Below are 27,765 nucleotides of genomic sequence, written 5' to 3' on the forward strand. Positions count from 1 at the left end.
GAAACTGTTGCTGCATTCTTGAGGAAGAATTTCCTCTTCTCCAAAAAACCTCATTTTTTCGCTCTTACGGCCTCCATCTGACTGGATGGGGCACACCTCTATTATGGAGGATAATGTGTTTACCTGAAGTCAACTGCTGCTAGACGGTAACCACATCTACAAAACACTTTCATAACACCACCCAGGTTAGTGTTAGATTAAATAATGGGCTACTACAGCCTAATCAAGCTCACACATAAAACCATCACACCTTCTACTCCATTCTAGGTCCTAGTTCCCATGTAAGACACCTAACATTCTTCTGGAAACGTGACTGCCACAAAGCACCTTCCCATTCCCTGGTAAGGCCATTTCCCTGCTCATGAGTAGGGGATGTAGGGAAGCAGAAACCAAGAGCTTTAAATTTGGTCTTTTGAAAAACTCTAGTCTCCCAAGAAATATTAAGAAATGACCGACCTGGATGAGGATTTGGCATCCAGGTAAATTAACTGTCATCCACAACATCTCATCCTCCAAAGAGCAAAAACTAATCCTATGGATGTTTTGGCAACAGGCCCTCCAACAGGAACCAATCTGAGTCTTAATCCATTGTATGTCAGAACTGTAGCCAAGCATCTCCTTTGGCCAAAGCTCTGGTCCTGCAGGGAACTTGTCAAGCTCTGCACACAGGCATGTTTCACATACACCATTCAGGCTCTGCCTGATCCAGCTACCATCAAACTGAGCATGAAATGGGACAGTTTTGGTTTTTTTTTTCCTGAAAAGTGCATATCAGAAAAAGAAAAAAGAGTATTACTTTTCCTGAACTATCCATTCTGCTTTCACAGTTAACATACAAACCAAAGCCTCTGAATTATTCATGCTGGATCAATCAAAACACTTGGTGTCAATGAGGTGCTGCTTCAGGCTGTTTCTAAACTGGTCTGCCCCCAGGGGCCTCCCCTTTTCCTCATTATTGCCCCAAATCAAGGTACACTAAACAGGCTTCCAAGATAATTGGGGGATTTGAGTTTATACTTCTAAAACCTAAAAATATCCTTTTCAAATGGTGCTATAAAGTATTTTGGAAGAGTAATTAAAGACTAGAAAATGAAATGCTAGAAGCCAGATGAAAAAGAAGAATCAATGAAACTGCTCTAATTTGAGTCCCCAACCCTTGAGGCTGCAAGTGTTCAGCTTCCTGACAGAGGACAGCTCTTTGACTCTCCATCATCTGGAAATTCAAGTACTGCCTCCTCAACCAGATTGAAAGCTCTATGACAACTCAGGAAATGGCTCTACCACTTTCCTAGCACAATGCTGGGCATTCAGGGGACAAAAAGCAACAGGCCTGACCCAAAAGAAGAGCCATCATCACAGAAACCAAGAAACAGACACAGTGAAATCTGTTCCTTTAAATTCTAGGACTTCATCTAGAATCCTGGAGAGTGCTGACTTGGAAGGCTGCCCTCAGGCATCTGTACACCCTGTCATGTTTCTACTGCTTCAAAGGACCTACTAATGTTTTATTCAGAACGTCAACACAGTATGGCTTAACAACAAACATGGACTTTCTTCGTGTTCTTCAAAGAACCATGTGGCAATAACTAGGGAACTCCGTGCTGCCCTCAGGTGTGGCCTGCAACAAGAATATAATGAACACTCATTACACTGAGTTTGGGAGGTGCGCAGCGGTCTTTTTTGAGTTCAAAGTGCTTCTTAATCTCATTAGCTATCAGTACCATGTCCAATCTGAGGTTCAGACTCATGTCCGCTGTGTAACTGGGTTCAATGTGTGTATTTAACAATAAAGCAAGTATTGGCCCCGTAGAGAAGTTAGATGTCCTTGAAGAATCCATTAACTAACTTGAAGATGGAGGAAAGGGAACAAAACATAACACATTTCTAATTATAAGCAGGAAAACAAATCAGATCTAAACCTCAACCAATTTTTGGACATAATGTTGTCATAGTACAGCAACTGTCTTAACGTTCTGGGATTCCTACATAACAAGCATTAGCTTCATCTGCTCATTCGTTTGATGACATTTGTCTACTGACCACCTACTGTGTCCGAGTTGTCCTAGGTGCTTGTTGGTGCCACTCACTGACGCTGGTAATAAACTAATTCTTATCCTCATGGAGCCCAGTATTCAAATGACTCTGACAAAAGATTACAAACCAACCTATTGCATTTGAAAATGTAATTGACCTACTATTTATTTCCTGGCATCCCAAATTATCAGCATTTAATTATCAGATTATCAGATTTCTTTCATCATTCATTGCAGAAATCTAATTCTACTGCTTCATTCAGTCCTGATCCTTATATTACAGCTGTATCCTGTACCTTATATCACGTTTGGTCCAGCCCCATGCATGACTGTGACTTTCCCAAGCCTGTTCAAAGATGGAGGAAAGAAGGAACTTGCAATTACGGGACACCATATTCCATGCCAGCCCTTGTGCTGAGTAAAAACTGAAGCCACTCATCTAATCCTCCCAATAATTTTCAGAAGTAGGTGTTATTACATTATTATATTTTTTTCCTACAGGCAAAGAGACTGAGGTTCCAAGAGAAGGAAAAGGGAGAAAAAAATGAGTCAGGAGCAGAGGTGAGCTTCAAAGCAGGAGTAACCGGCCCCAGAGGCCTATGCTCACCTAGATTCCTGATCAAGCAGCCCTCATGGAAGAGACTGCGGGTCAGGTGATACAGTCTCAGTCCAGTAACATCCCACAATTCACCGGCTTTGTGGCCTCAGGGGCAGGACCTAATGGCTTGGCCCCTAGGTCTCAATCCCATCCTCTGTACAAAGGGGAGAGACACCTATCTGACAGAATTTCTAGGAGGATTCTGACGTGTCTGGCACATGCTAGTTCCTTAAAAAAGTGCAGGTGATAATGATGATGCTATGAGATTAGAAGAAAGTAAATCATCATTTTCACTCATACCTAAAACTCTTCCTCTGGACAGTTGCGACATGCCCACCAACAACAACAGCCTTGAGACAGAGCCTGTGTCCCAGGAAGACTCTGGGTTGCAAAGATGTAAAGTATCTTTGCTTTATGGGTGGGAATATTTTTTTTTTAAAGAGATGTTCCCTTTATAAATGCATCCAGTGCTGGTTTCCTCCAAAATGTCCTCAGAGGAAGCTGTCAAATCTTAAATTTAAGAAACCAGGAGAGGGACTTCCCTGGCGGTCCAGTGGTTAGGACTCCATGCTTCCAGCGCAGGTAGCACAGGTTCAACCCTGGTTGGGGAACAAGTATCCCACATGCTGCATGACGTGGCCAAAAACTTATTTAAAAGAAACCAAGAGAGATGGGGAAGGCAGGATGATCACCACAGTATTCTATGCTTTTCACAAGCTGATACTGGTTTATAGGTATCCCGTGACCCTTAAGAAAAGAAGGTGTTATCCTTCTGCAACCCACTGACCTAAGCATTTGGCATATTAAGGAAGTGATTTCAGAGGAAATAAAGGACCCACATCCAATTTAAAAGATACATTAGTTCTACAACAGTTCAGTGTGATTATTATTTATTTAGACATCCCACAGGTGCCATGACTGGTTAATTCTATGTTCTGTGAGGGTTCAGGAAATGACTGGGGTTTAATGTGGTTTCAATAAGCCATAACAATCTCTGATCCAGAATGCCCACCACCATCTGTCTTTTCTCTAGGCATCTTAAACTACTTCTCGGGCATAACCACACACTCCTGGGAGAAGGGAGTGCTCCAGGCATAAGGCAGAGCCTGAAGAGAACTGGTAACTTGTCCAAAGGTAACACAGTTACGTGAAGGGGATGATGTCAGTAAGTCTGCATCTCCCAACCTCAGCTCTGGGCTCAGCCCACTGAGCACAGAAGATGCTCAGCATCGCCCCATTCACAGCACACAAGCACTCTAGGGACTAGCACTTCAGGCGGCCATGCAGGGACGATGGGGCTCAACACCAGTGACTGACAGACCATGACTGAAGGCCAAGAAAGGAAGGGGTGGGACTTCCCTGGTGGTCCAGCGGTTAAGAATCCTCCCTCCAACGCAGGGGACACAGGTTTGACCCCTGGTGGGGAACTAAGATCTCACATGCCACAGGGCAACTGAGCCTGCTCACACAACCAGAGAAGCCTGCACACGGCAATGAAGACCCAGCACAGCCAAAGGGAAAAAGGAAGGGATGAACTAACTCATACCAGGGAATGCTGGTGGAGGGTTACTGGCTGTCCCTGCTGCCTACCTAGTAACACTCCCCAGACATCAAGAAGTGTCCTTCAGACATTTCTGAAGAAGAGAAGATGAGGCCATCCTCCCCTTTCCTCAGCATACAGCTGTATTTCTTACTCCCAGGGTGAGCATCAGGACTTCTTCTCCCTGCTCTTTAATACTCAGTCTAATATTTAGTCTATCAGAAAATTTGCAAAGGATTCCAAACATTGAAGTAGTTACTGGTAGTAGTACTACCACTTGTAACTGGTAGTTACCAGTCTTGAGTTGAATATGCTTGAACCTGAGAATTAAGGTTTAATTCCATGAACCTGAGAGTCAGACTTAATTTCCATGAAGAACCTGAGAATTAGAATTAATTCCATGAAAACAAAACCAAAATTCCACTGAATTACCAACAATCACATCTACAATAAGCTTGGATTTTTTTTTAACATACCTTTGATAGACATATTCATACCTATTATTTTAAAACATAATTTTTCTTTTGGCCTCAATACATGATGCCTCAAGGTTTACAGGCCACCTGCTAGATGCAAATTACTAACAAGCTGCTTGCCCCCTCCCTCTGTGTCCTCTGACCCAAGCGCCTCACCACTCACCCCTAACACCTAAGACCCAGCTCAGAGCACAGGTTACGAAGGTCATGCCCACCTTTGTCCAAACATGAGCGTTGACTTGGTCTCAGCTTCATTGAAGACTGAGGGAGAACAGCAAATGACGATGGTGGTTCTACAGTTCCCACCCAGAGAGTCCTGAAGAATCCGAGTCATCTTGCTGTCCCGGTATGGCACGTGTGTTTTCTATTTGGGAAAAGAAAAAATACTGTCTGCTACAGCCAATTCAAAGAGAAAAGACAGAGGCCAGCAAGTTAGTGATGGGAACTGGGCTTAGAAACATGTGAAATAAAAATCTGTGGCCTGGTCTTTGCATCTTGCCAAAGTTGAGCATGCCCATTGTGGGACCTGGGTCATATGAAATTAGCATCACCATTCACACATTTTAATGGGCTAGATTTCCCTGCAAGCAGGGTGTCCATAGCCAGGATTCCCCCGTCCCTTTCCAAACAAAAACATATGAATCACCAGGGTGTGCGGCAAAGAGAGTACACGGACCCAAGAGGCAACGTCTCATGATATCATTTAATAGATGGGGACACAATCACTTACCGTCCCTTCTGCCAGAGCAGAGATCACGTTTCCAAGAGCAGACAAAGACTTATTGATATTTTTAGCTTCATCGAGAACAGCTCCCTCGGCACCAGTTTTGCTGACCTGCCAGAGAAGAGAAAGCAGTGAGCTGCACAGGACAGCAAAGGCGCAGAGGAGAAAACCCCAACTCACAGGAGGGCGCATGCACTGGAGGGAGCCGAGGGGAACCCTCCTGGAGTGCTGGGGAAATTACAAGTAAGTAAGAATCACGGCGATGAAACTTTCCCTGGTGCCTGAGGCAGGGGATTGGTTCTCTTCTGTTGTCATTTTCCTCTCGATTAGGTTTTAGAGGAATGGCTGGGACGCCTCGCGTGTAGAGCTGCAGATACTTCCCAGGGGACATCCATCTGGGGATGCCAGGCTCCAAAAGCGCCGTCACTACAGAAAGGCTGGGGTCTTGCGAGACTGAACCATCCCCACGCTGGGGATGCGCTAAGAGAAAACGATGTCCTGGCCACAGTGAATGGACATTACAAGCTCCAACTTCAAGCAAAGGTCAAGAGGTAGTGGGGATGGTTATCCAGACTCTCTGTTCCTTCCCTATTCATTCCCATTGTAAGAAAAAAAGGAGTAATCATCCAAAGGGAAAAATACTTGACAAGGCATGAAAAGTCAAAAAATGTATACATAGTGAATCTGTCTTTTTTTCCCATAGTTAGAGGAACCACGCACCATTCCTCCTTGGCTCTGTTATTACTGGCAATTTTGTACGTATAGCATTTGCTCTGGGTACAAAGCAGTTCACTGATGCTAGGGGAAAAAAGGGAACTCAACATGATTCATAGCTCTGCTGACTGGACCAAAGACACAAGGGAAGCGAGGCTCTCTGAAGAAAGAAAAGTGGGGAAAAGATTTTAAACTGTGCGAAGATGGATTTCAATTACATGTAAAGGAGGAACTCCCAATGACAGAGATGAATGCATGTCCAGGGGGTAGGGGTGGGTTTTTTTCCAAAGAAAAATTCAAATATTTCTCCAGAAATTGTGTGTGGGTCCCCTGCTTACAGATGGAGAAATCACAGAGCTGCCGGCTCACAAATAGTAACAGTCTATTCTTGGTGTTTAAGGTGCTTTCACATTTAAGCATCTCAGCTGCATGAAATATGCAAGACAAGTACAATCACCTTCCTTTTACAGACAAGAAAAATTTGAACTCCGGGCATGTCAAATTGCTCAACCAAGAGAAGAACACATTTCGGGGAGATGGGACTAAGCCCCTGAGCTCTGTTCTACTAGATCACTCTGACACATTCATGCGGATACATCTAGGGCAAGGAACACAGATATGAGCAGAGGAAAGAACTTGCAGGTCCACAACTTTAAAACACCTCATAAATATCATAAGCAATAACCGCCAATGCTGTAGAGGCCTCCACTCTCAGCTGCCTGCATGAAGCACTTTCCTGCTGCATTTAGGCCCTGAGTACTTATCTCTGTTCTCTAAAGGGAAATGGGGCAAGCTCGGGATGAGGCAAGGGATCCCTAAGAGCTTTGTCTGGACCCACACGACAGGTGGGTCAGCAAAGGAGATGCCAGCTGCTAATGGCCGGTCTAGAGGAGAGCAATGCTACTCTCTACTCCTGGGCTGGTGGGCATCTATTTAATTACAGTTTCAAGCGGGGCCAGAACGATTTTCAAGTCCCAGTTAGGACTATCCAGGCGATCTTCTGCTCCAGGCCGTACAAATGAGGACAGAACAACCCAAGTAGCCATTACTTACACAGATGACAGTGGCCATAATTTGGTGTTCGGCAACTCAGTGGTGGGAGCAGTAAGTGGGGATCAATGACACAGTTCAGGAGACTGACTGAGCTTCAGGGCTGGCCCTGATGGGGACACAGTCTGCATGACATCAGCGATGAGGCAGGCCACAGGGTATTGTGCGCAGAGACTTGCTCTATGATGTCACCCAAGGCGGGCAGTGCCCCCAGCTCGGGTGTGGCCACAGGAGCTTCCCATGGTGCTGGGGAGGTGAGATGGGAGGGCAGAGGGCAGGTGCTGGGAAACCTATTGGATCTGGAGTGTGACCAAGTGTGCCTGGAAGAGAACTGACAGGGTCCAGATGCCGAAAGAAAATCCTGACAAAATCACAGAACAGTCAGGGCTTGTGGCTAAACACCAGCTCCAGGCCCTGTAGCCTGAAGGAAGTGAGGCTGCCCATGCAGGACTGGGGCAGTTCACACCTGCTGGAGAGAGAAGCCAGGAAGGCAGAGAGAGCCCCATGCTCCAGATCTTTTATCAGCAAACAAACCTGCAGAGGCAAGCCTGCCACATTCCAAAGGCAAAGCCCCTTCCTGGCCTATTCGAATCTGTTACAACACAGAGATTTTTCCTGCCCTCAGAAGTTCACGTCCCTCCCGCCTTTGAATAGCTGCCTTCACCAGGCTAAGTTCACACCAAACACTTGCCTCGTGTCATCATCAGAGTCTATGAGGCATAAATCAGGGTTTGCATTCAAAGCACCTCCTGTGACGTGAATAGGGAACTTCAGGACCAGAAAAGAAACAGCAGGGAAATGAAGGTTAAATTTAATAACATCTTGGCACAACATCAGAAACTTTAAAAGCTCTTTAAAACCAGGGACTAGAAAGACATAAAAATTATACCACTGCACACTGAAGCAAATTGCAGGGGGAAACTGTGGATAATACAAATAAAGAACCAATTACCTTTTCACTCCCAGCCAAATCAACTAGATAAAGCTTCCCACTGAGTTTTTTTTCAGTCTCTACATTTTCTTGCTTAATATTAATCAGGAAGATACTGTGACTTCTAGAGCTGTGTTCATTCATGTCTGAAAAGGAAAAGAGTTTACTGCTCTACAGAGAACATATAAATTTAGTAGTAAGCCTCTCAATCAAAAACACAACAAATCATGACTAATAGCTCCATTTTTTTTCAGTCCATTCAATTTTAAAAAATTATCTGAGACCACTTCTTCTGAAAAACAATGCTCATTCTAGAAATGAAAGATTTAAAATACCTTCAGGTGGCAGAGAAATTAATCTAAAAATTGAAGTCAGTGGCTTCAGACAACAGACTCTCAAGCTCTGCCTGAAGTCCCCGTCCTCCAACATTCCAGTCCAGTCTGACCCTCTCCTTGAAGAGCTCAAGGCTTCCTCCTCTGCCTTACTTTAAGTCCTTTAGCCTTTATCACCATGATTAGTACCTGATGTATTCCATCTTCTTCATGTGTGCAGGCCTTGACTTACCAGTGATATCACAACCTTTCTTAAGGAAGAATTATGACTTTATTAAAGAAGGATTAAGACATACATTTCTTTTATAACCCATGCTAGGAACATAGAAAGTCTCAGAGATGAAATATGCTTCATCAGAGCCAAGTAACAAAAATCAAAATCTTCTTGGATCTTGGTCTTTGTTCACCAGGCAGACAAGGACCCCAGTGACTGTCTTATTCAACGCACATTGGTAATCAGTTCTCAAAACCATCTAACCAGATTACGTGGGGGAAAAAAAACCCTAAAAGTTTCCAGAAAAATGTTAGAACTAATGAATTTGGCAAAGTTGCAGGATACAAAAGCAATATGTAAAAATCAGTTGCATTATATATTATGATAATAAACAATCCAAAAAGGAAATTAACAATTCCATTTAAAATATGAAAAAAGAATAAGATACTCAGGAATAAATTTAACCAAGAAAATGAAAGGCAAATAATGAGAACTATGAAATGTTTCCAAAAGAAATGAAAGAATACACAAGTAAATGGAGAGCTAACCTTGCTCTTGGATTAAGACTTAATATTGTTAAGATGTCCATACTACCAACAGATTTAATACAATCTCTATCAAAATCCCAATGATACTGTTCATAGAAATAGAAAAGTCCATTCTAAAATTTATATGGAATGTCAAGGGACCCTGGATAGCCAAAACAATCCTTAAAAAGAACAAACTTGGAGGTCTCACATTGATTTCAAACTTACTACAAAGCTATGGTAATCAAAACAGTGTGGTATTGTCATAAAGGCAGACATACAAACCAAAAAGACAGAATAGAAAGCCTAGAAATAAAACCTCACATAATATGGTCAAGTAATTTTTGACAAGCATGTCAAGACCATTCAACGCAGAAAGGACAGTCTTCACCAAATTGAAAACTGGATATCCACATGCAAGAATGAAGCTGGACTCTTTCCTTAGGTCCTATATAAAAGTTAACTCAAAAAGGATAAAAAATCTGAATGCAAAAGTTAAAACTATAAAACCTTAGAAGAAAGCATAGGGGAAAAGGTTCATTACACTGGATTTGGCAATGATTTGGATATGACACCAAAACACAAATCACAACAGCAACAAAAAATAATGTAACTTCATCAAATCTAGAACACTGTGTATGAAAGGACACTGTCAAAAGAGTGAAAAGGCAACCCACAGAAGGACAGAAAATATCTGAATCATACTTGATAAGGGACTGAGATCCAGAATATATACAGAATTCCTACAAATAACAACAACAAAAGCCAAACAACCTAATTTTTACAAACAGAGGAAAGGACTTAAAGAGCGTTTCTCCAAAGAAGATGCATAATGGCCAAGAAGCATATGAAAAGACCCTCAGCATCACTAATCATCCAGGGAATGCAAACCAAAAATCTCAGTAGACACCATTTTACATCATTACACAATAGATGACCATTAAAAAGAAAACAGAATAAGAAGTGTCTGCAAGGATGTAAGAAACTGAAATTCTTGCACACTATTGGTGGGAATGCAAAATGGTACACTTGCAATGGAAAACAATATATAGCTGTTCCTTAAAAAATTAAAAGTAGAATTATCATGTGATCCAGCAATTCTACTTCTGGGTGTATATACCCAAAAAACAAAACTAAAAGCTGGAACTTGAACAGATGTTTAAACACCCATGTTCACAGCAACACTATTCACAACAGCCAAAAGGTAGAAGCAATACAATGTCTATCTATGGATGAATGGATAAACAAAATGTGGTGTATACATACAATGGAACATTACTCTGCCTGATAAAAAGGAAGGGAACTCTGATACATGCCAACATGAATGAATCTTGAGGACACTGTGCTAAGTGAAACAAGCATGTCACAAAAGGGCTTGTATCATTCCACTTATATGAAGTACCTAGAGTTGTCAAATTCATTGAGACAGGAAGAAGGACAATGGTTAACAGGAATTGGGAGGAGGGAGTATGGTACAGGCCATTATTATTCAATGGGTATGGAGTTTCACTTTAGGATAATTAAAAATTCTGGAAACAGGAAATGGTGATGGTTGCAAATATTGTGAATGTACTTAATGCCACTAACCTGGACACTTAAAAGAGGTTAAAATGGTAAACTGTATGTTATGCATAATATAACAAAATTTAAAAAGAAAATATCTTACCAGAATAAGAAAAAATAGTATAATGTTCTGTACCAACAGTTCTGAAGCAGAGGGCCATGAGAGACTATCAGGTATATAACAAATAATTCATAACTAACTTAAGAAACAGAGTGGAAACTTCTTTACAAGAGATGCTGTTAGTGTAAGTGTATCATTCTTTCTGTAAGTGTCTAAGCAGAAGAGAAAATAGAGCTTAACCCATACTGTATACAAGTCTAGGCTCACATATGGAACTTGCCACATATATGAATATCATCTGATACATGCGTTGCAGTAGAGAAACAGTTGAGAATTACAGTTCTGGATCAAAAAATCATAGAACCAGCCAACAAGCAAGCAGTGCTTGAATCTCTTCTACACCATGCAGGGGACTCACTACCTCTCCAGGTAGCAGGCTTTATGTGAAGCAGCTATCAGGACAAGGGTTTTTCTTGTAGTAGGTGAAAATCTGCCTCTCCGTAGTGTCAACTGTCGTGGATGGTCTACTCATTCAGATCAAACAAAGCAAGCTGACCCTCTAAAGGTCAGCACCTTGCAGACATCAAGACTGTGTTAAGACATATCTACATGCCCTGCCCAGATAAGTTTCTCTCTTCAAAGCTAGAAATTCTTCCTTCCAGAAGATCTTCATAAGAAGTCACTCTCACTTGTCCCTGCCCCTCTGAATAAGACAGACATCGTCTCATGGAACCTCTGCAGCTCTAACACCACATGACCTGTTTCCCTGAGGAAGGCACCACAAGGTCAACCAGCTGACCCGACTGTGTCTGTTATGGACAAGGCAGCAAAGAGTTTACAATAAAGCACCCGGCCCCCCTTTCTGAGTTCCTGCGTCTTTCTTTTCCTTGTTTACAGAGGATGTAAACCTAACATAGTTTCTTTTGATGTGTACGACTAGCATATAGAATCTGTCAGTTTGAATTTTTTAAACAATAATAGAGTTAAAATAAATGAACTTAGGAGCTTACTTTCTTCCGCCTTTAGTTGGCTGGTTGGTTGCTTACCCCAGTGTCCAGGCTCAGGCTGGTACCCAGGCCCACTGTCACCCAACATCTCCAGCAGGCCCTGGACTGCAGGAGGCGCTGTTTCTGTACCAGGACCTGCCCAGGCCCGCTGGTACTGCACACGCCCCTGCGTCTGAGTGCCCGTCACTGCCGTATAAATGCCTTCTTGGGCATTATTCCATTTGGATCTCATTACCCGCAGCCGACCTTGCTGGTAGGCAGATGTGTGTGTCCTAGGTTAGAGGGGAGGAAACACCACACCGGGCTTACTTGTTACAGCCACGTGGCGGTTTGCTTTGCCTTCATCTATCACATCCATGACTTCCTCCGGGCTTGACACAAACCGCTCGGTGCACCCCTGCAAGACAGCCAGAGCAAGTTTGTCACTGAAAAACTGAAAACAACAAGACTTTAAAACAGCTAAACATTTTCCCGCTTCTGGAACTGCAGAGGCAGAGAAAGGACACAGTGTCGACCCAGAAACTCTTACTCCTTGCCAAGGGCTTGAATTCTACACTCAAAAGAAGTCTGAGAAACACTGGGAAACCCAGAAGTAAACCATAAAAGAAATGCCAGATTTTAAGCCCATAGTCACACTTAATAGCAGGGGAGACAGAAAATAAAGAAGAAAACCAATGATGGAGAAAGATATGGATGAAATCTTGTTTTGCCGTTCAATCTCGCCACCAACTTTAGATACTGAAACTGTAGACATAATGCTACGATAGGCTTCTTCCAAGTGCCAAGTATGAACAACTGTACTCAATCCCAAAGCCTCTTTAAATGTGAATAATGTCTGTTCAGTTCTCTAGTTCTTACCTCCTGTGATCTGACAGCTGGGATACACTTACACAGATACAACTGAAGAAATTAAATGCCAATTTTTTAACCAGATGAATATTAAATATAAGAAATGATTAAATATGGATATGTACTTTTTAGGTAATGTTCCGGGCATCTTAGGTAATAATTATGACAGTGATTGGAGGGAAATCAATTGCATCATCAGTCAAGATTTCCTCATACCTTTACGTACGGGACTCTATTTTTATCTTCATGAACAGCCAAGTTTGTCTTGGATACTACAGAGACGATAATGATGACATGCAAAGAAGAAAAGAAAAGTTAAAGACCCTGTATTGGAGGAAAAATAGAAACTGTTACAGAAGATAGGCAGATCTAATCTGCAATAACTCAAGTTAAAGCTTTGACTGAGAATAAGCAGACAGCCTGAAGGCAACAGAACGTCTCTATAAATTCCTGAAGCAGAAGGGATGTAAAACATTTCAACCTCCCTGGACTTTAGTTACAGAACAAACGACAAGAATTCAGGTTACTCACCGTCAAGTAAGTCCCTGATTTTGTCCAGGTAGATCTCAAAATAGGAAACCTGATTAAAAACAAATAGATTTTGAAACAGAAATCCCACGCTGTATTTCAATAACATCATTATTAGAACTTTCAAAAGCTTTTTTTCTCATGCTATGAAGAGTAAGAAGAAGGCTATAAAATGAAGATTCAGAGTCTAGAGGGGAGAGCTCTGGCCAACCCCCCACCTCTCACCGGCCTCCTGCTTCCTACTTGCCAGCTTGCTCTAAGAGTCCCTGCTCAGCGGCCCAGGCCCCACCCCAACCCCACATCAGAGGTCCCTATGCTCCCAACCAGATGCTATTCACATCCTGCGCTAGTCTTTCGGAAGACTCTACCTTTCACCTTAGATGAGCACCAAGTAAGCTTCCAGTCAGGACAACAGCTAGAGCAGAACATGTCCTTTGCAAGTAACTGTCAAAAAGCCAGCAGGCCTCACCTTGGGCGTGACACTGACAGCCTCATCAGCCCAGCGAGGGCGCATGCTCCAAACATCCAGATGAAGAAGGTGGAGAGGCGGGGATAAGGGCAGCTGCTTAGAACTACTGAACCGGTAACAGGAAGAGAGCTGGTGATAGTGGCCAGCATTGGGAGTCCAGGAAGGACTTGAACAAAATGTAACTTAATAAAAGACAATTAATCTGTGAGAGGGAAAGGAAGCCTTCCAATGAATTATTCTCAAACCTCAGTCCCAGCACTGCCTGCGCCAGCATCTCACTCAGCGTTTGTTTAAATTGCCCTGAACCCGAATTCAATCCTCCTCAATCAGAATCTCCAAGAATAGGATTTTGGCATCCACTTCTAAACTCCCCAGGTGACCCTTACCCAAGGCTGACATCTGGGAACAATTCTAACTAGATATGTGATCTTGGAGATTTAATTCACCAGTAATCAAGAACCTAGACTTCAACGCTCCCATCTGTCATATGAAGCCATTGATATAAAAAATTCCCTCTAGGATTCTGTACTGAACCTACACTTGCCTTCTGCCAACCAGATCAACTTTTCCTTCCCTCAAGTTCATGGTTCCCCCCCAATTCCTCCTCCCCAGAAATCTAAACAGAGGATTGAATCAAAAAGATGTTTTCTAAAAAGCGGAAAAAATAGTTGTAAAGTTGGGATGCAATTCTACAGGTTAAACCTCACCCCTGCACCACCAGTCTTGGCTCTGGACCAGGCGAAGTGAAGACTCCCTAGCCCAGCACTAGTCCCAGCCCAGCTCAGTCCTGGTTCATTATCTTTCGTCTGTCTCAGCCTGGAACCTCCTGACTCCTCGTTTCTCTGAGATCTGGGGTCCTGGCTTCAAACCCTGGAATCTACAGCTGAGCATCCTCTCCCTAACAACCTCTGCCTGCTTGAATGCCAGTCAAATGGCCCTGTTACTGGCTCTGTCGCAGACACACCTACCTCACCCACTGCTCCAGAAACCTCTCCCCGAGGCCACAATTCTAGGGTCTGCTTGGTCTCTAAACCTTAGACATCTCTAACCCAGTCCTTCTGCAGCCCACTCAACCCCGGCGCCAACCCACTCTGTATTTCAGAATTGTCTGGTTTTCATTAAGACTTTTCTGTTAACTCTGAGATCTTAAGCATGTGTCCTTATTTCCACAGGTTACAGAGAAAATTAATGACACCTGAAGACCACTCATGAAGTAGATATTAGCAAATCTGGCACTTAGAAACTTGTTCATACTTAATATAAGTATTACAGAGAATTCTGATTTATTAATTTCTTTTTACCATAGCAGATAGTGGTTTCTTGGGAGGGGGGTGAATTTTGTTATTTCTGTCACCTCAAATACTTTGTAAGACCAGATGGAAGAAAAATAAATAAGCACTTAAAAGCATGTTCAGAAATAATGTTTAAAACCTCTGTGAGGCTCACTTTAAGGAGCAGATTTTCAATATTGTCTTAATCACGCCTCTTTTTCTTGATTAAGCCTGTCACTACTCAGTTCAAAATACAGAGTAATCAATAGCAAACTTGCCTACTTAACAATTATCATCTGTGAAATAAGAGAACATAACTACAGACGCAGGACAGGACCCTAGACTGTAAAATTCTGCCCTGGACATGAGCGTCATTCCCCCTTTCCTCCCTCCCTTCATGCTGGGGCTATTTTTATCTTAATAAGATTCTAATGTGAGACCCTATTTTGAGGGCAATAATTGGTTTAACATCTTACTCCAGGATTATCCCATAAGAACCCTGCAGTGGTTCAAGGTATTTAAATGCAAACAGCCTTAAAGATGCATTAAGCTCCTAAATCTTGATCCCATCAAAGCAACAAGCTTCTGCATCCTCAGATATAAAGAACTCTGGCAAGGAGGAGAAGCTGGCGTCAGCCAACAAAGGGAGCTGTAAGGAAAAAGATCTGCCAGATGTACTTTATAAATGGGCAAATAGTTATTGCCTTGTTTTTATATAATCTGGGGAAGGTACCACAGAAATGGGCTTCCCAGGTGGCTCTAGTGGTAAAGGACCTGCCTGTCAATGCAAGAGATACAAGAGACGCAGATTTGATTCCTGGGTGGGAAAGATCCCCTGGAGGAGGGCAGGGAAACCCTCTCCAGTATCCTCACCTGGAGAATCCCATGGACAGAGGAGCCTGGTGGGCTACAGTTCATAGGGTTTCAAAGAGTTGGACACGATGGAAGCAACTTAGCATGCACACACCACAGAAATAAGTGAAGGTAGAAATTTAATATAATGGAACAGGTACTACATGTGGGGTTGGTCAGATCAAGACTGTGCTGAGGACTTGATGTCACTTGGGCCATTGGGCTCTATATCTTTGAACTTCAGTTTCCTTATTTCTAAAACGATGGGCCTGGGAGATGGTGGGATGGCATCACCGACTCAATGGACATGAGTTTGAGTAAATTCCAGGAGTTGGTGATGGACAGGGAGGCCTGGCGTGTTGCAGAGTCCATGGGGTTGCAGAGTCAGACACAACTGAGCAACTGAACTGAACTGAACTGAGGCAGTTGGGTCCCAGTTTTCAAGGATCATCAGCCTCTTGGTTGATCTGCTCAAGTCCAAGTCATCTTAGGAATGCCCCCTTCTCCTCCCCATCCCCTTGTCAACCCTGTCCCTGTGATAGTCACTGTGGCAAGGACCCCACCAGCCACATGCATCCTGGACACAGCTCATCAGACCAAGGCTGGGCCAATGGGCTCCTTCCCAGGGGAATGAGGGACTGGAAATAAGGGGATGTGGAGCAGAAGCTGTGATGTCACCCTCTTTCCCACATACACACAAGAGGAAGATGGTCTGGAACAAGGCAAAGAAATAAAGCAAGAGGGCAGGGACAGGGACCCTAACAGGGATGGAGTTTCTTTTGGAGGTAATGAAAATGTTCTGGAATTAACCAGTGATCCTGAAAGCATTATACAGAGCTAATTTGATGTTTCCAATTGAAGTTTGTACTTTATTACTCGTAAGTTTTTCACAAAAGATTTTTGAATAATAGGACTACCAAAAGTAGAAAGGAAAGTAGGTGTCAGAATCTGTTTTTGCTGGTAAAAGACTACAGTAAGTCGTGTAGAATGTACTTTTCAAAATTCATGTTTAATTTTTGCATTTTGCCTTCTTATTGCCTAGTTTTCTTGCTACCTTCTAGGATAAACATGTACAAAACTGATTTAACTAATCATCTGTAGTCTCACCTTTCAGAGGTGATGTTACTAATATTCTTTATGGAAATCATATATTCCCCTTTCATTTAAAATGTGCTGTAAGACTTTCCATGTAACTGTCTATACACTTACTTAATAAATCCGCTTAGTATTCACTGGCGTAATAAATAATGATTGTGGTTGTACAATTTGGAAGATATACTAAGAACCATTAAATTGTACACTGTAAAAAGGTTAAATTTATGGTATGTGAGCCATATCACAATTTTCTTAAGGAAAAGCAGAGCCTGGATTTCTTACTTCTCCACAACTCCCCACCCCCACACCCGCTGTCAGATGCTTTATCTACAACAACTTCCTCTATTTGCTTAAATAAGTGACTTTTAGTCACTTGCAAACAAAGGAGTTCCAATGAATATACCCCTCATACCAAATGTTAAGAATTAACAGCTATAGTTAAGAGAGTAGAAATCTCCCTTTTTCAGTTCAAATTTAAGCCAGAACATAGGTATGAAAAACAAAAACAAGAAGGAAAAGAATTCCCTTTCTTAGAACTTCTCAGAAAGTGCTCCTCCAAATGCTAGTCTGTCGCCCTCCAAGGAGGAAAAAGTAGGTCCACAGTCAAAGAAGCTGGGAAATGTAGTATACCACATGTCCACTTTGTACAAGTGCATTACACAATGGCATACTTAAGCATGGGGTAAACTTAAATTGCTCAACAAGAGCATTTTCCCAGCTAAATTGGCCACATAAGCCTTTTCCACAGCAGCCCACTGGGTAATGATACGAGGGACTGGGTTCTCCAGACACACGTTGGGAAATGCTGTCCATGCCCAATTACGGACACATCCAGTCATATCTATAGAAATCCACAGGGTAAAGGGGAGAACTCAGGCCACAATCACAATGATTCCATCCTAAAATGGGCTTTTCCTTTATCTCAATACTCCCTCGGTATTGGCCTAAGCCATTAAATAATAAATACGGCTCTGCTGACCACAGGAATGTCACTTAAAATCAATAAAATCATCTTCTATGTGCATGTAAAAAGAGGAGAGCAAAGAAACACAATTTGGGGCTCAGTTTCTTTTCTCGGGACTCAATCAATTGCACTTACCTTGATGTGGAACTCCAGGTTCTCATCCATGGAATAGATATGGTCAAAGATGTCATGCGCAATCCTTGGAATGATGCCCATGAGCTGAGGGTCGTGTAGCTTCCCCTAGTGAGTGAAAAACACAACATAGATATCTAAAGGGTGCTGGGTACCTGAGCACCGTGTGAGAGAGAGGAAGGACCATACCCGGGCTTCTTAAACAGGAACAGGGAGACACTTAAACAAGAACACAGACACTGCCTGCTCCCCTGCAGATCCACCCCACAAGCCAACAGACCAACAGTTAGCAGGGTAACTCAAGCCCGCGTGGGACAGCACATTTTGTCAGGCTCTGAAGACCCACAATATCCCTTCCTGCTGCCACTGGGGGCAGCAGATCAGTGTATATGCAGGTAAGCGTGTGAGCAGAAGGGAGAGAGACAGCCGGAGAAGGAAGGAGGTTATATGTGTGACTGAAACACACTAAATGTGGGCTTTGGTTTGGAATGTTAACACATAGACCAGAACCTACAAATCCAAGTTAATCTGCCTTAATGAAATCACATCAAGACCTGATAGACATAGTTTCAATCACATCATCACTGCTTAAACATTTCTAAGAACCTGATTCTGCAAATACCTGCAGTAGCACTTTAAAAAACAAATCAAGAAAATCCATTTTATCAATTTCTTTTAAAATCTATACTTCCCAGCTTTTATTGTTTCAAATATTTTGGCTGTTTCTAATATGTAAATCTGCTTATAAACTTTTTTCCCCCTCTTTCCCACTTGTCTTCATTTTACCTAATATATGGATGGATAGATGAATGTTTCTATTATCTCAATTATCACTAAATCCATTTTCAAAATCCAGAATTTGCTGCTTCAAAGACTTTCCAAAAGATACAGCATAGTACCTGAAACTAATTCCTCAAGAGGAGTTCTATAAGTGTTTAAAGCAGCAGACTTACAAAGGACCTCAGCATACAACTTCCAGAGAGCCTTCTCTACACACACACCCAAAGGAACACTTAAGTTCCACGTTGAATAACCTATCAGCTCACAAACACAGGGTTTGCATGTCAAAGCAACTGTCAGTAACTTCATACCCTGCTCACTCTGCCTTTCAGAAGTTCCAAACTCTAGGAAGACATGGAGCTGGCAGAACAGCCAATTTGCTCTCTGGTTTTCCAGGAATGCCCAACAGCCTTTATGAATTTGACTCACATACCTTTGTTCCAAATATGCCCAATACCTCAAAGATCTGCTTTGTTTTCCTCAACCAAGTCCTCTTTTTCTTTCAGGTGACTTTCAAGCCAATATTTGAGTTACGAAAAGCAAGAAGTCACACAAACCCTGGCACTAACTACAGGCCACAAAACACTTTCCATTATGAGCTGTCCTTCAGGCACCTGATTCCTGACCGTCCATTCTGTCCAAAGCAAGGGAAAAGCTGAATTCAGATACTTCTGGCCTCTGGCAAAGCTCTCTTACCAGAAAAACAGGTACTCTCCTGGAATGCCTCATCTGCCAAGAATCCTAAATCATTTGATGTATTTCTCTTGGTTTTTTTTTTTTTTTTTTAGTTTAACTGTATACTCCCTAAAGGCAGTATGGCCAGTAAGTATTTCTTTCCAGGGCTTATGAGACTCAGTACAATATCTACTGCATGGAATTACTATAGAATCTAAGTTGAAAAGTATATATAATGGGCTGAGTGACAATAAATGTTATTATTCAGCTCATAATAATGTTCTCATTAAGCAGTTGTCAGGGTTTATTTGACCTGAAGAGTCTGAAAACATGTTACTACCCCAGATATATCTAATGAAAACAAAGCCAAATTACTGGGCCATCACTTCTCATTGGCCATCATAAACATGTAATAAATCAGAATACTGGACCCCACCTGCTTTGGACTGTGGACTCTGCTGGCAGAAATGGTACCCACATTGAAAACACAGATCTCTATTCTATCAAATGTGACACCAATGGGCCAATCTGACTCAGAAAGTCTAAAGAGCATCCTCCCCCACCATCCCCCACCTGGAGCTCTTGAATAATCCATCACAACACTTCAGCTTCTCCTCAGTGGCCCACAGCCAAAGGAGAATGATTGATAATCCAAAAATCATTTATAATTGACTCAAATCTGTTTCCCTAGATGCCTTTGCTTTCAACAGACTGACCTTCCAATTAATTCTGGGTGCATACAAGTTTTGACATCCGTTTTTGGCCTTCATCGGGGTGTGAACCAAGGCAGAATCAGGATGAGTCTGGACACTCCCTATTTTGTTTCCCTGAAGACTCAACACAAAAATCATACAAGAAGGAGCACATGTTTGTTTGGAGAAGGCCTTAATACCCCCCATTCCCATAGTGACGCAGTGATACCCAAAGCTACCAAAGGTTTAAGGGCTAGGATGCCTTCTTCTAGCTCATAAGTCCGAGTGCTGAGGGCCTTTATGCTCTGTAAACTGAGGATGCCAAAATAATCTGCATGTGGAGGGGTGTGTGTGTGTGTGTGTGTGTGTGTGTGGTGTCAATGTACACAGTGTGTAGTATATGTGTTGTGTGTGAGGTGTGTGTGTTTGTGTAGTATGTGTATTTGTGTTGTGTGTGGTGTACATAGTGAGTGGGTGTGAGAGGCATGAGGATGTGTGGGGAAGGCTATCGATGTGAGGTGTGGTGAGGATGAATGTGTGTGGTGTGTGGGATATGTGTGTGGTGTGGAGGTATGTATGGTGTGGTGAGAATAAATGTGTGTGGTGTATATGGCGTGGAGATGGGTTGTGTTTGTGTGTGATGTGGAGGTGTGTGGAGTCTGTGGGTGGTGTGGAGGTGTGTGGGGTATGTGGTGTGGAGGTGTGTGGTGTGTGTGGTGTGGAGCTGTGTGGGGTATATGTGGTGTGTGTGCTATGGAAGAGTGTGTGGTGGAAGTGCGTGTGGTGTACGTGTGGTGCAGTGATGATAGATGTGTGTGGTGTGGAGGTGTGTGTGGTATAGGCGTGAGTGGTGTATATGTGGCGCAGTGATGATGGATTTGTGTGGTGTGTGTAGGAGACAGAGAGGTGTTCCATAAAGGTCTTCACTGCGTCTGTGTTGCAAATGAAAGGTATATGTACACAAACAAAAAACAGCCACCTCAGGCAAAAAAGGTGATAAAGAGGCAATGAGCTCTAGAAACTCAGAGAACAGAAACATCCCTTGCAGCTGGGGTGACACAGGATGGCTTCCTTGAAAGACAGCAGATCTTGAGGGATGAGTATGATTAAGGACGGACGTGAGACTGTGGGCAGAGGCAAGGAAATAGGAGAAAGAGAACGGGGGAGGGACCAAGAGAGCACACTGCTGTTTGGAGAACAGTGACAAGTTTAGTCGGCTGGAGGATCAGGGATGAACTTGAGTGGACATTACCACTCCATCATCTTGTTTCTCCCAGAAAGCAAAAGAGACATTTTAATACTTGCATCCTGTATAATCTTCCTCAAATCCTGTATAATTTCCCCACCTCTGAAGGTGGCCTTCTTGGAGCACATGTGAAAGCAGACACCAGACCCAGGCCATTGGCCAAGGAACAAGACTCCCTTTGTTCCAGCCCCAGTGGCCTCCTCAGCCTCCCAAGCAGGACAGAGTTTCCTGAAACACTTAAGATGGGAGAGTGGGGCCCATCAGCGCACAAGCACCAATGCACGCAGACAGGCTCGTGAAAAACCACTTGGCAGCTCCTCGCAGCAGGACAGCCCGCGCCTCCCAGGGCCTCCAGGTGTCCCTTTGGGCAGAAGGAAAAACACAGCGTGTCTGCATCCAAGTCAGTGTGCAGAAGCGGGCCAAAAAGCAAGGCACGGGGCGAGAGAAACCCTTCCCGGCCTCACGCTCTGAACAAAGGTCCAGCCCTCTATTCTCCGTGCAGCCAGCACCCCAGGACCCCTCTTCCAACCAGCCCCTGCACACTGCCCAGCAGAGCCCAGCCAGGGCCCAGCACACCGAGGGTCCCCTCAGCTTAGCACCCACTGCCAAGTGTTTCCCATTTGTGCTGAAAATCCGCCTGAAATGCACCATCCTCAGAAGCTAATCTTTCCAATTTTATCTGTTTCCTCCCCTCAATAGAAGGTAATGGAATCACCGTTGGTTGCCAGACCCCAAACTGGGGTTGGGGTGGGGGATTAAAATGAAAAACAGCTTTTAAATGTGACAGCTCTGTCCATTCACGGAATTAACAGTCCCTTCCCAGAGCTTTTAAAAGATCACAATGTGTAATGCTGAATATATAAAATCCTCCTTGTAGAAGGTGAGAGCCCTGCAGGGTTTTGTTGTTGTTGTTTTTTTTTTTAATTGTATTTCAGGCCCTGGGTTTCCTGGTCTCCTACAGTGTCGACTTCAGCGTGGAGCTTCCCCTTTCCTCTGTTTTCCTCTAAAATATTTCCTACCTTTTCTCCAACTATCATCCCCCTTCAGAATGAGCCAGATGCAGAGTATGTAGGGGGTGGGAAGGCACTCGGGTAGGACCCCCATCCACCCCATTCCTTCCTCCTGCAGACATAAGCATGTGACCCTCTATTGTCACTGTAAAGGAAAGCAGCTCATTCCCAGCAACCTTTTGAAACTGACAAAGAAGGAAAGGCAAGAGATTTCAGGCAACTGTGAGAGCCACCCGCACAGTATCCTGTTCCTTTTAGGTCCCTGGAGTCCCTCCAGACCCACAGCGCCACTCCCAGTGTGCGGGGCTCACGCAGGGAGTCACAGACACCTGCAGAGGCTCTCATTTAATACAATGTCTCCAATTTTAGTGTGAAGGGGCTGGGGCTGGCACACCTCTTTGCCATCTCCTCACATCCACTTGTCCTTGACCACCCACACGCAACACAAACAAAGATTCTACCCTGGGGACAGGTCTCTTGTTTGCTGGTTTACAATTAAAAATTTTGACATTTAGCAAAAACATTGTATTTATTTCTCAAAGATGAATTAATCCCAAAGCTTAAAAGGTCACTAGTGTAAGCATTTTGTAAGATTTGGGGGTGGGGGGGAGGGTTTAAATATTGCATTTTTTTTGGTATTGTATATGGTTGGGCAAGTTTCCAAAAAACTAAGGAATGATTCCCTCGTGAGAAGCTGTCTCTTACTATCTCTCTCTCTCTCTCTCAGGTGTTATGAAGGAGTTTCTGCCCATGGCTACTGGAGTGGGTGAAACTCAGGCAATGGATCACTGCAGTTTTTCTAGTGCCTAGCAGGTTAAGTGTTTGGGGCCCAGTAGAGAGGCAGGAGAGGGGCCAAAGCAGAAGCGTGGGGTACACCCATGCCTGTACCCCATTTCCAAGGATGTGAGATGCAGGAAGAGAGACCAAAAGGCTCGGGTGACCAAGAACAGTCCTGCTCCACCTGGGAAAGGTGGCAAATAAACCTGGGGCTTCCTTTAATCCGTGCAGTCTCTGAACCCCTTTGTCTCAGTGAAATGGGGGGAAGTGAGTCAACACAACAGGAATGAGGTCCCCCAGAGTCATGCCCCACACTTGAAGTCACTGTGAGCAGAACACCAGAGCCCTGAGGATATTAGCCTCGTGCCTTTGAAATCTCTTCTTCAATAGGAATGATTCATAAGCTAAACTGAGTCTGCAGTAGCCAACTCAGTGACAGTCCCAAGAGGGGACCGTAAATGAAAAAGCTAAGCTTGAAGGATTAAGGATTCATCTCACCCCGCTGCTTGTAAGATGAATTCCCCAAACTTCCTCTGTGTAGTTGCTTATAATAACCACTCTTCACCTCTCCTCACCTGTCAGGTGGGCCCAGTCTTTAGAACAATTATCCAGCCCCAAAGGTTGTTTAGGAGTCAAGTCCATGGCAAAAAGCAGGAAAAGAAGGGGTAAAAGGGATCAATTTTTTTTTTGCAGGCATGCCCTGTCTGGAAAATTGCCTGGAGCCACAGAAATCCAGGGCCAACGATTACAGCTGGGGCCACACCCTCAAGGGCACAGCGGGGCCAGGGTTGTATGTTTCTGGGGAAGGATGCTAAACATTCAATCACGATGTGCATGGAGGGGACCAGGCGACCACAAGGGCTGACCCAACACTCATGGGTCAGCCAGGGCCACCATGAGGGTACCATTTCACAAATATTCTTTCAAAGCCCTCCTATGTGACAGCCGTGGTCTCACATACTAGCAATGTGAGTAAAAAGGTGAACAAGACAACAAACAGCTTTGTTCCAATGAAACTTACACTTCATATGATGGTGAAATTGCACCCAGAGTTGCTAGATCATCAGAATTTTCAACCAAAATGTGTAAGAATCTAAGAATTTTCAACTTAAAATTGTTTGAAATTTTCCCATTTTAAACACTGCCTTCAATTTGTAAAAAAGCAAACAAATAACAACCAAAAAACCACAGAACACTGCAGGTCATACAGAAATATGTCTGTGGGCTGAATTTGGTCCAAAAGCCAGCTTCTTTCAACCTCTGACCTACAAATTTTTATTTATTCAGAAGAGACTTGCCTCCTCAGAGACTCTTTAGACAGTAAATGATTTTCACAACAGACTTTCTCAGCAAGATTGGGATGACAGCCCACAGAGATACACACGCCACTGGTTAGCTTATTGTAAATAGAATTTATTATTAATATTTTCACAGAGTTATCAAAAGATGATTTTTTTAAAAATACTGAACTCCTGAGACTTTATTACTCACCACTATTTTTAAAACACCTCAAAGACACACAAAAATTGTGACACAAACATTACATCCCCTTAACCATCTCTATTGCTCAGTCAAAAAGCCACATGCACCTAACATTTTGCAGGAAGCACCACTTCCATTCAGTCATCTCAGAGACTGACGTAACAGTACCCTGAAGCCTTACCTCCATGGTGTGTGTTTTTCCTGATGAGGTCTGTCCATATGCAAAAATCGTCCCATTGTAACCCTCAAGGACATCTGCAAGCAAGAAAAAAATTAAAAGTAACTCATTACTTTGATTGCATGCCAGTGCCGGTTGCCTGTTTTAAAATTACATTTTCCAAATGGCCCATCTCATTTTTCACACAAATGATGTATTCAATTCCATTTGCATTTTAAGTAGAATTGTGAGATAAAAGCAGGAATGAGGGCCTCCACAGCCCCACAAAATAAAAATAAATGGACTCACATGCCTATGGAATATATTAATGAAGGGAGAGGCGGACACACTTTCTCCCGGTTATATCGAAATCAAAACAGATATTGAGCAGTCTATTTTATTTTTAGTAGAAAGGTATTTGAATTTTCTTCTCCATGTCTTGAGATCTATTGGGCGGGGGAGGGGGGGGGCGGAAATTATCATGCCCTGAGTCTCTGCAGTGAGGTGCACTGTTCTAAGAATTTCTCTCCTGAAGATCTGCTTCAGGAGATTTGGATTGGGTTAAACCTGGCCCCAGCAGGTTCCTTGGGGAGGTTTCTTAAGAAGCTGCCCGGAGTCCATTCAGAACAGAGCTTGTCCCATTGGGAGGGACGGGGCCCCACTCCATATACTGAGACACATGGTGGCAAACCAATGAGCCTAGAAACCACCCAGGTCCTGACTCAAATGTAATGCCTCTTTTTTTCCAGTGACTGTGGTAGGAAGATGGCCCTGGCCCAAAAGAATTGGGAATTTCTTTTAACTACACAAGGAGCAGGGGCTTCCCCGGTGGCTCCTCTGTAAAAAATCCATCTGCCAATGCAGAAGACGTGGGTTTGATCCCTGGGTCGGGAAGAGTCCCTGGAGGAGGAAATGACAACCCACTCTAGTACTCTTGCCTGGAGAATCCCAGGGACAGAGGAGCCTGGCGGGCTGCAGTCCATAAGGTCACAAAAGAGTCAGACATGCCTTGGTGACTAAAACAACAACACAAGGAGCAGACAGCGCTGACCCCACACACTGCAGGCTGCTTCCGGCTCACACAGAGATGACTGGGAGGCGGGGGCGGCGTGTGGACAGTCAGACAGACGTTGCTATGAGCTGGCGATTATCTGTGCGAATTCTTTCAAAGCAGCAGAGGTGATTAAAATATATTTAGTGCTCATTTCCCTCGATCTGCTTCACCCACATAAACAGCACTGACAAGGAGGATGATGCATGATTAATATCCCCTGACCCCCTGCCTTTACATAAAGGGAGGAAGTTCGCATTCCTAAAAGCACAGAGGGGTGGGGAGAGGAGCCCTATAAGAGGGTGTCCTCTCCAAGACCATGTACAAAGAAAAAAATCAAGCCAGGTACTCAGCTCCGTCTATTTCAGGCCCTGATTAGGTTGGTTTGTTTGCTTTTTTGGTCTCTCTCAGTTTTATGATGGTGGTTAGTTTCTGTTGTTTTGTTGAGTCTCCTAAAAAAAAATTTTTTAATACACATTTTACTGATCTGAGGCTTTGGAGTGTAAACTGGGATCAGAAAAGAAAGTGGGATTTTCCCTCGAGAAGCTTAAAAAAAAAGAAAAATTAAATGGCAGGATTTTTTTTTTTTTTTTTTTTTATTCACAGCAGCTCTCAAGAGTTTGCGTCAAGCTATATTGAGAGAGAAAAAATGTTCACACGTATCTGACTTCTGGTAATGGTTTCCCTGGTAACAGGGGAAGCAAAAGCTTAAAGACTACAATGTAAAGGCTGGAGGTTCAAGCTTCAGTCTTCTTGAAAATGCCAACCTGCTCAGAGAAAAGGTTTCTCCAGTCAAAAACAGTAGTCAGAGTGGGAGTCAGAGCTTCTACACAACCACAAATGTGACATGCTTTCAGGGACTCGAAGAAAGGGGTCTCCATCCTTGGATGTTATTTGAAAATTCTGTATGTTCACGGCACAAACACCTCCAGACAATTTCAATGCCAGCCACAATCAAAGCACCTAAGCTCCTAACTGATTAGAAATTAAACCTCTCCCCTGACCCTGAAAGTGCTTCCTTATTTTAAGTCCCTGTGGAGGAAGCACCCTGGGGCCCATCAGCTCAGGCATTAGGACAGGAGAAAGGGAGCCAAGGCCAAGGTCCAGTCCCTCTGCCCCTCCTCAGAGCCGCTGGCCACCCCACACGCCCACCTGCACACAGAGGTGGCCCTGAGCAGCTGCCCCCAAGCAGCTGCCCCTGGGAAGAAACCTCAGCTCAGGGTCCAGCTCTGCTGACAGCAGAAAACCCAGTACTTGCTTCTTCCTCTGTCAGGAAGCAACAGGATGAGGGCCTCGGAATTCTACCCCGTAGACATCCCCAGTCCACCCATCTAATCCACCCTCACTAAATCCTAATGAGTCAGACTGCTCACCAGACTCCCTCAGGCTAAGGACTGGGACACATACATGCAAACACATAATGCTCGTGGACAGCATCGCTTGTTTAGGGGTAGGGAGCTAAGGGCACGTGAGGCTCTTGGAGAATCCCTGACTCTTTGTTGCTGCTATGGCAACACTGTGGGCAATTGATTTTTATTTTTATTTTTTTACAAGAAAAGGAGAACACATAAAATCCCATTAGGACAAACTCCACTTAGCCTTTAAAGTGTTCAGAATCATGTAACAATTAATTCATTGTTGGAGAACCTATCTCGGTGTTCAAGGTTGAAGAGGGCTGATGTCACCCTCTATCAACTGGGTTCTGAATCAGAAGGTGATTTAAAAAGAAAACGAGATGCTTTTCTAACCTGGTATCCTCTATTTCCTTCCAAACTCTGGGTTTGGGTGTGGGAGCGGGGGTTCTTGTTGTTGCATCTACATTTGCTTATGAGGGGAGAGGACAGATGGAGAGGGGGGCACAGCACCAAAATGCATGTGAGGCTCCATCGCTGAGATGCGGGGAGAAGGAGGACACCTGCCAAGGACAGAAAGATGAGGGGAACAGGCCTGCGCTTGCCGCCGCTG

General features: G+C 43.7%; 1 protein-coding gene across 3 annotated transcripts in view; it reads right to left on the minus strand.

The window, feature by feature from the left end:
* KIF5C (kinesin family member 5C) overlaps nucleotides 1–27,765 on the minus strand; it is a 151,253-nt gene that overhangs the window by 70,368 nt on the left and 53,120 nt on the right. For 2 of the 3 annotated variants that reach the window (XM_061135114.1, XM_061135115.1), the window contains exons 3-10: nucleotides 24,774–24,847; nucleotides 17,934–18,038; nucleotides 13,151–13,199; nucleotides 12,836–12,891; nucleotides 12,080–12,167; nucleotides 8,088–8,212; nucleotides 5,378–5,482; nucleotides 4,863–5,011 (exon numbers count right to left, since the gene is read on the minus strand). In XM_061135114.1, coding sequence (XP_060991097.1) covers nucleotides 4,863–5,011; nucleotides 5,378–5,482; nucleotides 8,088–8,212; nucleotides 12,080–12,167; nucleotides 12,836–12,891; nucleotides 13,151–13,199; nucleotides 17,934–18,038; nucleotides 24,774–24,847 — 751 coding nt within the window. The remainder of the gene's footprint in view (nucleotides 1–4,862; nucleotides 5,012–5,377; nucleotides 5,483–8,087; nucleotides 8,213–12,079; nucleotides 12,168–12,835; nucleotides 12,892–13,150; nucleotides 13,200–17,933; nucleotides 18,039–24,773; nucleotides 24,848–27,765) is intronic. The other variant, XM_061135116.1, reaches the window with a different exon arrangement.

The sequence above is a fragment of the Dama dama genome, chromosome 33, assembly GCF_033118175.1.
Source record: "Dama dama isolate Ldn47 chromosome 33, ASM3311817v1, whole genome shotgun sequence".
Lineage (NCBI taxonomy): Eukaryota > Metazoa > Chordata > Mammalia > Artiodactyla > Cervidae > Dama > Dama dama.